Raw genomic sequence first — 13066 nt, forward strand, 5'->3', positions numbered from 1 at the left:
CCACCGTGCCCATCCAGAAGTTTTTTTCTTAATGTGAAAGTAATTTGACCAAGTCTTTTTTCTTTTTTGTTCATTTTGAGACGGAGTCTCACTCTGTCACCCAGGCTGGAGTGAAGTGGCACAACTGCAACCATCGCTTCCTGGGTTCAAGCGACTCTCCTGCCTCAGTCTCCCAAGTAGCTGGGACTACAGGCACCTGCCACCACGTCCAATTATTTTTTGTATTTTTAGTAGAGGCGGGGTTTCACCATGTTGGTCAGGCTGGTCTCGAACTCCTGACCTCAAGTGATCCACCCGCCTCAGCATCCCAAAGTGCTGCAATTACAGGTGTGAGTCACCACGCCCAGTCTTGACCAAGTTATGATGCATTTTTCTCTTTCAAAAAAATCCCCTCCTTAAACAGAGCTATAAAGTGGCCAAATCTGAGAACAACCACATTCATTTTAGTTACAATAAATTTAATATTTGTAAATATTAAAAAATTTAAACATAAAATTACAATATGATCCAGCAATTCCACTTCTAGGTATATACTTAAAAGAAGTGAAAGCAGGGACTCAGACAGATATTTACATACCAGTGTTCATAGTAGCTTTATTTACAATTGCCAAAAAGTGGAAACAACCCAAATGTCCATCTAAAAATGAATAGACTTTTTGTTGTTGTAGAGACAGGAGTCTACCTATGTTACCAGGCTGGTCTCAAACTCCTGGCCTCAACTTTTAAAGTAGAGGTGAAAGTTTATCAAAAAGCTTTAGAGCAGGAACAAAAGGAAGTAAAGTACACTTGCAAGAGGGTTCTAGTGGGCAACCTGAGAGCTCAAGTGCGCAGTTTGGCTTTTGACTTGGAGTTTTAATTGTTTTCTTTTCTTTTCTTTTTTTTTTTTTTTTTTTTTTTGAGATGAGATATGAGATCTTGCTCTGTTGCTCAGGCTGGTCTTGAACTCCTGGGCTCAAGCAATGCTCCCACTTCAGTCTCCCAAAGTGCTAGGGTTGCAGGTGTGAACCACCACACCAGGCCTGACCTGGAGTTTTATGCATTGGCATGCTTCTGGAGGGTTGTGTCCCTTCTCCCCTGTTTCTTCCCTTTTGGGGTAGGCTGTCGGCATGCAAAGTGCCCTGCCAGCACTTGAGAAGGACCACATGGGCAGTGTGTTTACTACAGTTGTATGCATGCTCAGTTGAGGCATTTTTCCCTTACCAGTTGTGTGTTTATACTCTGCCATTTTGCCTCTTAATGACTTAATGAAAAATGAGGCATTTTTCCCTTACCAGTTAAATGTTCCTAAAGGAAGGTCACATACCAGTTAAACTCTGCCAGTTTGCCTCTTAGTACACGTGCTTGAGCCCACTCACCCAACTCCTGAGATATTTTATTTTATTTCATTTTCAGCTCACTGCAACCTCTGCCTCCTGGGTTCAAGTGATTCTCCTGCCTCAGCCTCCTGAGTAGTGCCCACCTCCACACCCAGCTAATTTTTGTAAATTTTTAGTAGAGATAGTGTTTCACCATGTTGGCCCGGCTGGTCTCGAACTCCTGACCTCAGGTGATCTGCCTGCCTCGGCAGATGCTGGGATTACAGTCCTGAGCCACCACATCCGACCAACTAATTATTATTTCAGAGAGGCAGTTTAACAACCGCCTGACCATCACCTGATGGTTGCGACATCCCTAGATGTGGGGGGCTCTTTCCTTCCCTGCTCATGTCTAACTAACTACCAACTATAACAACTGGAAAAGACAAATATCGTATTCCATTTATATGGGCTACCTAGAGCAATCAAATCCATAGAGACAAAGTAGAATGGTGTCTGCCCAGGGCTAGAGGGAGGAGGGAATGGGACGTTATTACCTAATGGAGGTACGTTTCCGTTAGGGATGATGAAAAAGTTTTGGAGATGAGTAGTGGTGACAGCTACACAATAATGGGAACGTACCTAATGCCACCAAACTGCACATTTAAAATGGTAAATGTTATGTTATATATATATTTCCAAAATTTAAAAAAAAAAATGTTGACCAGGCACAGTAGCTCATACCTGTAATCCCAGCACTTTCGGAAGACAAGGCAGGAAGATCATTTGAGCCCAGAACTCGAAACCAGCCTGGGCAAATAGTAGGACCTTGTCACTACAAAACAAACAAAAAAAAGTTAGCTGGTTGTGGTAGAGTGCACCTGTAGTCCCAGCTACTCTGGAGGCTGAGGTGGGAGCATTGCTTGAGCCCAGGAAGTCGAGGTTACAGCGAGCCATGAGCCCACCACTGCACTCCAGCCTGAGCAACAGAGTGCAATCCTGCCTTGAAAACATTTTTTTGTTGTTGTCTTAAGCACATAATTATTGAGAATAATTTTCAAGAATCAGGCTTGCTTATCTGTAGGGCTTTTTCCCCCCCGAAGGTTAATATGCACTTTGAAGTTTCATTCATTCATTGCTGAATGTGTGCTTTGAAGTTCCATTCACAAATGCTCATTGACAACTTGCTGAAGTTGCAACAGTGAGCAAAACAGACATAGTTGCAGCCACAACAGAGCTTACCATTTATTGGGGGGAAATAGGTAAAAGGAAGTTAAATAAATAGGCTGGGTGTGGTGGCTAATGCCTGTAATCCCAGCACATTGAGAGGCCAACATGGGCAGATCACTTGAGGCCAGGAGTTCCAGACCAGCCTGGCCAACATGGTGAAACCCCATCTCTATTAAAAATACAAAAAATTAGCCAGGCGTGGTGGCACATGCCTGTAGTCCCAGCTACTCGGGAGGCTGAGGCAAGAGAATTGCTTGAACCTGGGAGACAGAGGTTGCAGTGAGCTGAGATCACACCACTGCACTCCAGCCTGGGCGACAGGATGAAACTCTGTCTCAAAAAAGAAAGAAAGAAAAAAAAAAAGAACTTAAACATATAAAATAATGAATTATAAATGTGAAGAAGTGAACATTGTGCTAAGATACAGATTAATGGGGGAAGGATCTGATAGTTGCTTTATTGTATGCTAGAGCTGAGTGATATAATAAAAATAAATATTTGGTCTATGACCTCGGTTCCCAGCACACAGCTCCTAAAATCCTTGGAATCTCTGGAGATATAAGAATGTTCTCTGTATGCTAAAAGATGACTGGTGCGTGGGTGTCCCTAGACAGCTTCAGGATTGGGGCTAGTTTCCAGAAAGACCCAGGCATGATTAGAGGCTTGGAACTTGTAGCCCCACTGCCTCATCTGTGGGGAGGGAAGAGGAACCAGAGATCCACTTAATCACCGATGCCAGTGATTTAATCATTCATGCCTACACAATGAAACGTCCGTAAAAACCCTAAAGAACAGGATTCAGAGAGATTCCCGGATTGGTGAACACATCAAGATGCTTGGAGGGTGGCACTCCCAGGGAAGGCATGGAAGCCCTCCCCACGACCCGTACCTTGCCTTATTCATCTCTTCCATTTGACTTCCTGAGTTATATCATATATATATATATACACACACATTAATAGGGCTGGACGCAGTGGCCCACGCCTATAATCCCAGCACTTTGGGAGGCTGAGATGAGTGGATCACCTGAGGTCAGGAGTTCGAGACCAGCCTGGCCAACATGGCAAAGCCCCATGTCTACTAAAAATACAAAAATTAGCCAGGCGTGGTGGTGGGTGCCTATAATCCCAGCTACTCAGGAGGCTGAGGCAGGAGAATCATCTGAACCCAGGAGGCGGAACTTGCAGTGAGCTGAGATCGTGCCACTGCACTCCAGCCTAGACGACAGAGCAAGACTCCGTCTCAAAAAATAAAATAAAATAAAACAAACCGTTAATAGTAAATAAAACATTTTCCTGAGTTATGTGAGCCATTCTAGCAAATCATGAAACATAATGAGGGAGTAATGGGAGCTTCCAGTTTATAGCTGGTTGGTCAGAAGTATAGGTGGCAAGCTGGGACTTACAACTGACATCTGAATGGGGAGCAGTCTTGTGGGACTGAGCCTATCTATAACTTGTGTGATCTCATGCTCACTCCAGGGAGAGGGTCAGAATTGAACTGAATTGTTGGACACTCAGTTGGTATCCAGAGAGCTGGAGAATTGGTTGGCATGAGAAAAAAACCCACACATTTGGCATCAGAGATATCGCGAGCGAAAATAGTTCAGAGGCTGCCATAACAACATACTACGAACTGGGTGGCTTAAACAACCGAAATTTATTTTCTCACAGTTCTAGAGGTTAGAAGTCCAAGATCAAGGTGCTATCAGAGTTAGATTTCCAGTGAGGCCTTTTTTCCTGGCTTATAGACAGCTGCCTTCTTGCTGTGTCCTTACACGGCTTTTCTTCTGTACACACACACACACACACACACACACACACACAGATTCTCTGTTGTCTCTCTTTTTTTAAATTCGATTTTATTTATTTTTAATTTTTAAAATTTGAGACAGGGTCTTGATCTGTCACCCAGGCTGGAGTGCAGTGGCGCGATCTCAGCTTGTTGCAGCCTTGACCTGCAATTCAAGCAATCACCCACCTCAGCCTCCTGAGTAGCAGGGACTACAGACACACTCTACACACTCAGCAGTTTTGTTTGTTTGTTTGTTTTTTGGTTTTTTTTTGTAGAGACAGAGTATTTCTATGTTGCCCAGGCTGGTCTCAAACTTCCAGGCTCAAGCAGTCCTCCCACTTTGGCCTCCCAAAGTGTTGGAATTATAGGCATGAGCCACTTTACTTGGCCTCTGTTGTCTCTTCCTCTTCTTCTTTTTTTTTTTTTTCTTTTGAGATGGAGTTTTGCTCTTGTTGCCAGGGCTGGAGTGCAGTGGAACGATCTCGGCTCACTGCAACCTCCGCCTCCCAGGTTCAAGCAATTCACCTGCCTCAGCCTCCTGGGTAGCTGGGATAACAGGTGCCTGCCACCATGCCTGGCTAATGTTTTTGTATTTTTTAGTAGAAACAGGGTTTCCCCATGTTGGCCAGGCTGGTCTCAAACTCCTGACTTCAGGTGATCCACCAGCCTCAGCCTCCCAAAGTGCTGGGATTACAGGCATGAGTCAACGCGCCCAGCCTGCCTCTTCCTCTTCTTATAAGGACAAAAATCCTATTAGACTAAGGCTCCACCCTTATGACCTCATTTAACCTTAATTACCTCACTGAAGGCCCTATCTCCAAATACAGTCACATTGGGGATTAGAATTTCAACATGAGAATTTGGGATGAGGGACCTAATTCAATCCATAACAGATAGTTAATGGGGGAAGGCCTCTCAGAGGAGGTGACATTTTCACTGAGACCGAAAGCACCTACAGGAACTTGTTATGATATGAGCCAGAGGAAGGTCACTGCAGAGCAGAAATGTGTGCAGAAGTGAAATGTAAATTTGTTATACTGTTTGAGAATACTGAGTTATGCTGCAGGAAAAAATAAAAAACATGGAATAGAGGAAACTCCTAAGATGAGTTAAATATAGATAAGTAGTGGATAGAGCATGTGTGTTTTAAATGTAGATAAAAAGAAATGAAAGAACCAAAAATAATATTCATGAGGCATAAATATGCATGAGGGACCTAGACACTAAATATTCATGGCAAGTTAAATATATACGAGACATTTAACGTTCAGGATACACTAAATATACATGAATACTTAATATTTATGAGGTCTTAATTCAACTATTCATTGGTAATAACTATTCTGGTGCATGTGTCCTCTGCCCAAAAACACAAACTCATAACCCGAATAAAACCCATAGTTGTTCAGCAAGTTAATTGGCAAGTGACAGCTGCAGGCCAGGTGTACATGTTCCTCCTGAGTCCTTCTGGTAGAACAAGTGTATGCCACTGACTCAGGGCACCTTCTGTCTGTGGGCACCTTTACTTAAACGTCAACTTTGGTTCATCAACAGAGAAGATTGATGCAAAGAGTCATACCAACATTGCATAACCCAGGATTTATGTAGTGTGAACCTTCTATCTTGTTTGCACCCTTCCCTAATTGTGTGTTAATTTACCCCATTTCTTTCCTTTTGCTTTTTGCTGTATGTTTTAAGTCGATTTTTTTTTTTTCTTTTTTTTGAGATGGAGTCTCGCTTTGTCACCTAGGCTGGAGTGCAGTGTGCACCATCTCAGGTCACTGCAATCTCCGCCTCCCAGGTTCAAGTGATTCTCCTGCCTCAGCCTCCCTAGTAGTTGGGATTACAGGCATGTGCCACTATGCCTGGCTAATTTTTTTCTGTACTTTTAGTAGAAATGGGGTTTTGCCATGTTGGCCAGGCTGGTCTTGAACTCCTGACTTCAAGTGATCCACCCACCTTGGCCCTCCAAATGTTGGGATTACAGGCGTGAGCTGCCATGCCTGGCCTAAGTTGATTTAATAAACTGTATGTGATTCAAGCATTTTAATTTGGTCTGTAAGCCCTTGTGTCCTTTGATCTCTGCGATAGCCTGCCTGATAGTATAATTGAAGTTTACCATTGCATCAGGCTAATTTCCCATGCAACAAAATGCCTTAAAATAGGAAAAACTCAATAGTATGTTCTAGAACTGCAGTAGAATAGCCACTAGCCACATTTGGCTATTTAAATTTAAGTTGATTAAAATTAAGAAAAAAATGAAAAATTCATTTGCTCAGGTGCACTAGCCACATTTCAAGTGGTCAATAGTTACACATGGTTGGTGAATGCCAACAGACAACTGAACAGTGCAGAACATTTCTATCATCACATAAAGTTGTATATTTTTAGTAGAGATGGGGTTTCACTGTATTAGCCAGGATGATCTCGATCTCCTAATCTCGTGATCTGCCCGCCTCGGCCTCCCAAAGTGCTGGGATTATAGGCGAATCACATAAAGTTCTATTGGACAATAATGTTCTAGAAACTTAGAGGCCAGTGTGGCTAGAGGGTGATGCTGAGGACAGCTGGCAAGAGATGGGTTTGGAGAGGAATGCAATGTCAATGTCATGCAGGGAATAGTGCACCATGGTAAGAGTTTGAATTTTAGTCTAACATATATAATCTGGTTTATATCTTAAGAAGATTCCCTCCAGTTATTGGCTGAATAATAGGTTGGAAGGTGTGCAGAATATGGTTAATAGTAGGTCCAATAGCACTCCTTTGAAAATCCAGCTTAGGCTGGGCGTGTTGGCTCATGTCTGTAACCTCAGCACTTTGGGAGGCCCAGGCAGGCAGATAACCTGAGGTCAGGAGTTCAAGAACAGCCTGGCCAGAATGGTGAAATCCCGTCTCTACTAAAAATACAAAAATTGGCCTTTCGGCTCTCTGATCAGCGCCATGGCGGTTGGCAAGAACAAGCGCCTTACGAAAGGCGGCAAAAAGGGAGCCAAGAAGAAAGTGGTTGATCCATTTTCTAAGAAAGATTGGTATGATGTGAAAGCACCTGCTATGTTCAATATAAGAAATATTGGAAAGACGCTCGTCACCAGGACCCAAGGAACCAAAATTGCATCTGATGGTCTCAAGGGTCGTGTGTTTGAAGTGAGTCTTGCTGATTTGCAGAATGATGAAGTTGCATTTAGAAAATTCAAGCTGATTACTGAAGATGTTCAGGGCAAAAACTGCCTGACTAACTTCCATGGCATGGATCTTACCCGTGACAAAATGTGTTCCATGGTCAAAAAGTGGCAGACAATGATTGAAGCTCATGTTGATGTCAAGACTACCGATGGTTACTTGCTTCGTCTGTTCTGTGTTGGTTTTACTAAAAAACGTAACAATCAGATACGGAAGACCTCTTATGCTCAGCACCAACAGGTCCGCCAAATCCGGAAGAAGATGATGGAAATCATGACCCGAGAAGTGCAGACAAATGACTTGAAAGAAGTGGTCAATAAATTGATTCCAGACAGCATTGGAAAAGACATAGAAAAGGCTTGCCAATCTATTTATCCTCTCCATGATGTCTTCGTTAGAAAAGTAAAAATGCTGAAGAAGCCCAAGTTTGAATTGGGAAAGCTCATGGAGCTTCATGGTGAAGGCAGTAGTTCTGGAAAAGCCACTGGGGACGAGACAGGTGCTAAAGTTGAACGAGCTGATGGATATGAACCACCAGTCCAAGAATCTGTTTAAAGTTCAGACTTCAATTAGTGTCAAATAAAAAGTTTTATTTGTGAAAAAAAAAAAAAAAAAAAAAAAAAAAAAAAAAAAAAAAATACAAAAATTGGCCAGACTCGGTGGCTCATGCCTGTAATCCCAGCACTTTGGGACGCCAAAGTGCATGAATCAGGAGGTCAGGAGTTTGAGAACAGCCTGGCCAACGTGGTGAAACCCTGTCTCTACTAAAAGTACAAAAGTTAGCTGGGTTTGGTGGTACACACTTGTAATTCCAGCTCTTCAGGAGGCTGAGGTAGGAGAATTGCTTGAACCCAGGAGGTGGAGGTTGCAGTGAGCCGAGATTGTGCCACTGCACTGCAGCCTGGGTGACAGAGAGAGACTCTATTTCAAAAAAAAATATATATATATATCTATATATATCTATATATCTATATTAGCCAGGAGTGATAGTGCATGCCTATAGTCCCAGCTACTCAGGAGGCTGAGGCGGGAGGATTGCTTGAGCCCGGGAGCTCAGGGCAGCTGTGAGCTATGATCATGCCACTGCATTCCAGCCTAGACAACAGAGTGAGACCTTATCTCAAAGGAAAAAATCAAAAACAAAGTCCAGCTTACAAGGGTGGTCCTTGGCTGGAACTTGGATCTTGGGAGGGTTTCCACCACCCAACTGACAAGAATGGCTCATTGTGTCTAAATTGTATGAATGCTGTGCTTTATGCTTATCTTAGTCTATATGCAGGCTGATAAAACAAAATAGCATAAACGAGATGGCTTATAAACAACAGAAATGTATTTCTCACAGCTGTGGAGGCTGGGATGTCTAAGATGAAGGCACTGGCAGATTCAGTGTCTGGTGAGGGTCTAGTTCATAGAAGGTACCTTCTTACTGAGTCCTCACATGGTAGAAAGATGAGGAGTCTCTCTCAGGCCTCTTTTATTAGGGAACTAATCCCACTCTGCTCCCATGACCTAATCATATCCCAAAGATCCCACCTCCTAATAACATCACCTTATGTGAGGTTTTCAACATATGAATTTTGGAACGATGTAGGTATTCAGACCACAGCAATGCTGAACACCTGCTTTCCTTTGAGGAATCAGGAATTTTGGTACATTTTGCATAGGCAGGGGGTGCCTATGCAACAAGCTCCCATAAAATCCTGGGGTGTGGCTGGGCACGGTGGCTCACACCTATAATCCCAGCAGTTTAGGAGGCCGAGGCAGACGAATCATGAGGTCAGAAGATCGAGACCATCCTGGCTAATACAGTGAAACCTCGTCTACTAAAAATACAAAAATTAGCCACGCGTGGTGGCAGGTGCCTGTAATCCCAGCTACTCAGGAGGCTGAGGCAGGAGAATTGTTTGAACCCGGGAGGCGGAGGTTGCAGTGAGCTGAGATCGCACCACTGCACCACTGCACTCCAGCCTGGGTGACAGAGTGAGTCTCCGTCTCAAAAAAAAAAAAAAAAATCCTGGGGTGCTGGGTCCTTAACAAACTTACCTGGTTGGCAATACTTCACTTGTACTGTCACAACCCATTGCTGGGAGAATTTTTTTTTTTTTTTTTTTTTTGAGACAGAGTCTCCCTCTTGTCGCCCAGGCTGGAGGGTAATGGCGTGATCTTGGCTCACTGCCACCTCTGCCTGCTGGATTCCAGTGATTCTCCTGTCTCAGCCTCCCAAGTAGCTAGGACTACAGGTGCCTGCCACCACACCCGGCTAATTTTTGTATTTTTAGTAGAGACGGGGTTTTGCCATGTCAGCCAGGCTGGTTTTGAACTCCTGACCTCAGGTGATCCGTCTGCCTCGGCCTCCCAAAGTGCTGGGATTACAGGTGTGAGCCACTGCACCTGGCCGCTGGGAGAATTAAGTATGTCCCATGCGATACCAGTGGAAGAGAACCTTTGGAAGCTTGGGTCTCATTTCCTCTGAACTTTGTCTCATGTGAGTTTTTCTTTTGCTGATTTTGCTTTGAATCCTTTTGCCATAATAAATCACAGGTGTGAGTATGACTATATTCTGAGTCCTGTGAATCTCCTTAGTAAATAACTGAAACTGGGGGTGGTCTTGGGGACCCCTATACAGAGGAGGAGAAAATAACAATGAAGTGGGAAGATTCTTCGAGAGGCAATTTCAATAATTCAGATGAGAGACAATGATAGCTTGGACTAGAATGGTGGAAAGATGAAGAGAAACATAAAGATTTTCAAAATATTATCATTGTTGTAGAAATACAGGTGTAGAAAGAAACTCCTCAGCTGATATAGTGATGGGAAATTTGGTTCTTTCTCTCCAATTCCCCACTCCTTTTTGGGTTTTAACTTGGATTCAATTTACTAAGTATTTACAATGTTCTGCCTATAATGTTCAAAGGCTAGAACCACCCACATGTAGCTCATCTTCTTCACTTTCCATATCCACAAAATGTGTAAGTTTTTCCCTTGAACAGCTCTCATTTCTATTCCTTCTGTCTCTTCTCCATTGCTGGTCCCACCGTTGTATTTCTTGAGGTTCAAATTAATGCATCAATTCAGAAAGTCAGTCTTCCTAATATCAGGTTCTCACATCCTTAGCCACATTAAACATGTTCTAATTTTCCTTAATGACCAATCCATTCCCATTGCCATCACATTAAATTCCTTTTCCCCAGTTTCAAGGCTCTCCATAATCTAGTTCCATCCTATCTGGCTTAACTTCCCATTCTAGTGTTCCCTGATACTTTTCCTCTTCTTCCCAGGGCTCCAGTGACCCAATGTGATCCTTCCTACCCCAAGGCTTTAGTCATTCACTTTTATTTTTATTTTTTAGTAGAGATGAGATCTTGCTTTGTTGCCCAGGCTGGTCTCAAACTCCTGGGCTCAAGTGATCCTCTTGCCTCGGCCTCCCAAATTGCAAGATTACAGGTGTGATCCACCCTATCTGGCCTCGTTTACTTCTTATACTTTTCTCTCTCCTTATCTCTCTGATTCATTCAAGTCCCATTTTATTCATAAAGCCTTTCTTTTCTACTTTTTTGTGTTAGGGTCTCACTCCATCACCCAGGCTGGAGTGCAATCACGACTCACTGCAGCCTCGACCTCCTGGGCTTAAATGATCCTCCTGCCTCAGCCTCCCAAGTAGCTGGAACTATAGCCATGTGCCATCACACCCATCTAAATTTAAAAAAAAATTTTTTTTTTTTAGAGATGGAGGTCTCCCTATGTTGCCCAGGCTGGTCTCAAATTCCTGGGCTCAAGCAATCCTCCCGCCTCGGCCTCCCAAAGTGCTAGGATTACAGGCACAAGCCCCCATGCCCAGCCTCCTTCTTTGTTTTGAGTTTCCTAAATCAAATTAAAATTTGGTATTGGCTTCATTTGCCTGTCTCATGTAATGACCAATATTCTCGTGTCCCTCCCTCCTTGAAGCATACATAAATCCTGGAAATTATGGACTACATGAAAATTGAATGAAGAAGCTTGGCCTTTGGTTTATCATCTTATGGCTTGGAGATATTCACCGGCCTCATTTTCTGTTTGAATATAAGCAGCTCTGTTGGGGGCATCTTATTGCAGGTTCCATGGCCACATTTCTTAGAGTTGAGGGCCCAGGCACCCATACACATCTTCAGTGGTTTTGTACCCCCCAGGACAGAGCTGTATTGGATCAAGACTAGTATCTCTGGACTGACGCGGTGGCTCACGCCTGTAATCCCAGCACCTTAGGAGACCGAGGCGGGCAGATCACCTGAGGTCAGGAGTTTGAGACCAGCCTCAACATTGAGAAACCCCATCTCTACTAAAAATACAAAATTAGCTGGGCATGGTGGCACATGCCTGTAATCCCAGCTACTCAGGAGGCTGAGGCAGGAGAATTGCTTAAACCTGGGAGACGGAGGTTGATCATGCCATTGCACTCCAGCCTGGGTAACCAGAGCAAAACTCCATCTCAAAAAAAAAAAAAAAAAAAAAAAAAGACCAATAGCTCCATTAGTCATAGACTTACATACAATCTCATAATAACTTCTTTTATATGGGTAAGATTTTTCTTTCAGGTTAAATTGTTCTGTAATTTATGCTTTTGTATGCATTACTGTGCTGAACATGGAAAATCCAATAAATATTTGTTGATAGGCACAAAGAAGAGAATGCAGTTTCTGCCTAAGGGAATTTACAACTGGCCAAGGAAGTATAACCAAGAAGGGGAGGCCCAGATATGACCACAAATTAAGGAACTGTAAGATAACTAAAATGAGAATTTAAAAGGAAGGAAGTATTATAGAGGATCTAAAAAGACAAGATTGGCCGGGTGCAGTGGCTCAAGCCTTTAATCCCAGCACTTTGGGAGGCTGAGGCAGGTGGATCACAAGGTCAAGAAATTGAGACCATCCTGGCCAATATGGTGAAACCCCATCTCTACTAAAAAAAAAATACAGGCCGGGCGCGGTGGCTCAAGCCTGTAATCCCAGCACTTTGGGAGGCTGAGACGGGCGGATCACGAGGTCAGGAGATCAAGACCATCCTGGCTAACATGGTGAAACCCCGTCTCTACTAAAAATACAAAAAACTAGCCGGGCGAGGTGGCGGGCGCCTGTAGTCCCAGCTACTCGGGAGGCTGAGGCAGGAGAATGGCGTAAACCCGGGAGGCGGAGCTTGCAATGAGCTGAGATCCTGCCACTGCACTCCAGCCCGGGAGACAGAGCGAGACTCCGTCTCAAAAAAAAAAGAAAAAAAAAAAAATACAAAAAAATTAGCTTGGCGTGGTGGCACGTTCCTGTAGTCCCAGCTGCTTGGGAGACTGAGGCAGGAGAATTGCTTGAACCCAGGAGGCATAGGTTGCAGTGAGCCGAGACTGTGCCACTGCACTCCAGCCTGGACACAGAGCAAGACTTCATCTCAGAAAAAAAAAAAAAAAAGACAAGTTTATATCTTGCTGGGGGTTCAGAAAGGATACATGGAGAGGGACACATTAAAGAATGCTTTTGAAGCCTTGAACCTCTTTTGAGGGAGAAAAAAAGACGTGTTTTTTGCTTTCTAATTTTTTGAGATAA

At 43.6% G+C, this 13066-nt stretch overlaps 1 protein-coding gene across 1 annotated transcript; it reads left to right on the top strand.

Moving 5' to 3' along the window:
• The first annotated feature begins 7226 nt into the window (after positions 1 to 7226).
• Positions 7227 to 8137, top strand: LOC115896379 (40S ribosomal protein S3a). The gene has a single exon (XM_030926722.1). The coding sequence runs from the start codon at positions 7260 to 7262 to the stop codon at positions 8052 to 8054; it is 795 nt and encodes a 264-aa protein (XP_030782582.1). The 5' UTR covers positions 7227 to 7259; the 3' UTR covers positions 8055 to 8137.
• Positions 8138 to 13066: the final 4929 nt, after the last annotated feature.

The sequence above is a fragment of the Rhinopithecus roxellana genome, chromosome 1 (assembly GCF_007565055.1).
Source record: "Rhinopithecus roxellana isolate Shanxi Qingling chromosome 1, ASM756505v1, whole genome shotgun sequence".
Taxonomy (NCBI): Eukaryota; Metazoa; Chordata; class Mammalia; order Primates; family Cercopithecidae; genus Rhinopithecus; species Rhinopithecus roxellana.

Bases quoted from the DNA above. Each gene is read 5' to 3' on its own strand.
- LOC115896379 (XM_030926722.1), top strand. From the start codon at position 7,260: ATGGCGGTTGGCAAGAACAAGCGCCTTACGAAAGGCGGCAAAAAGGGA.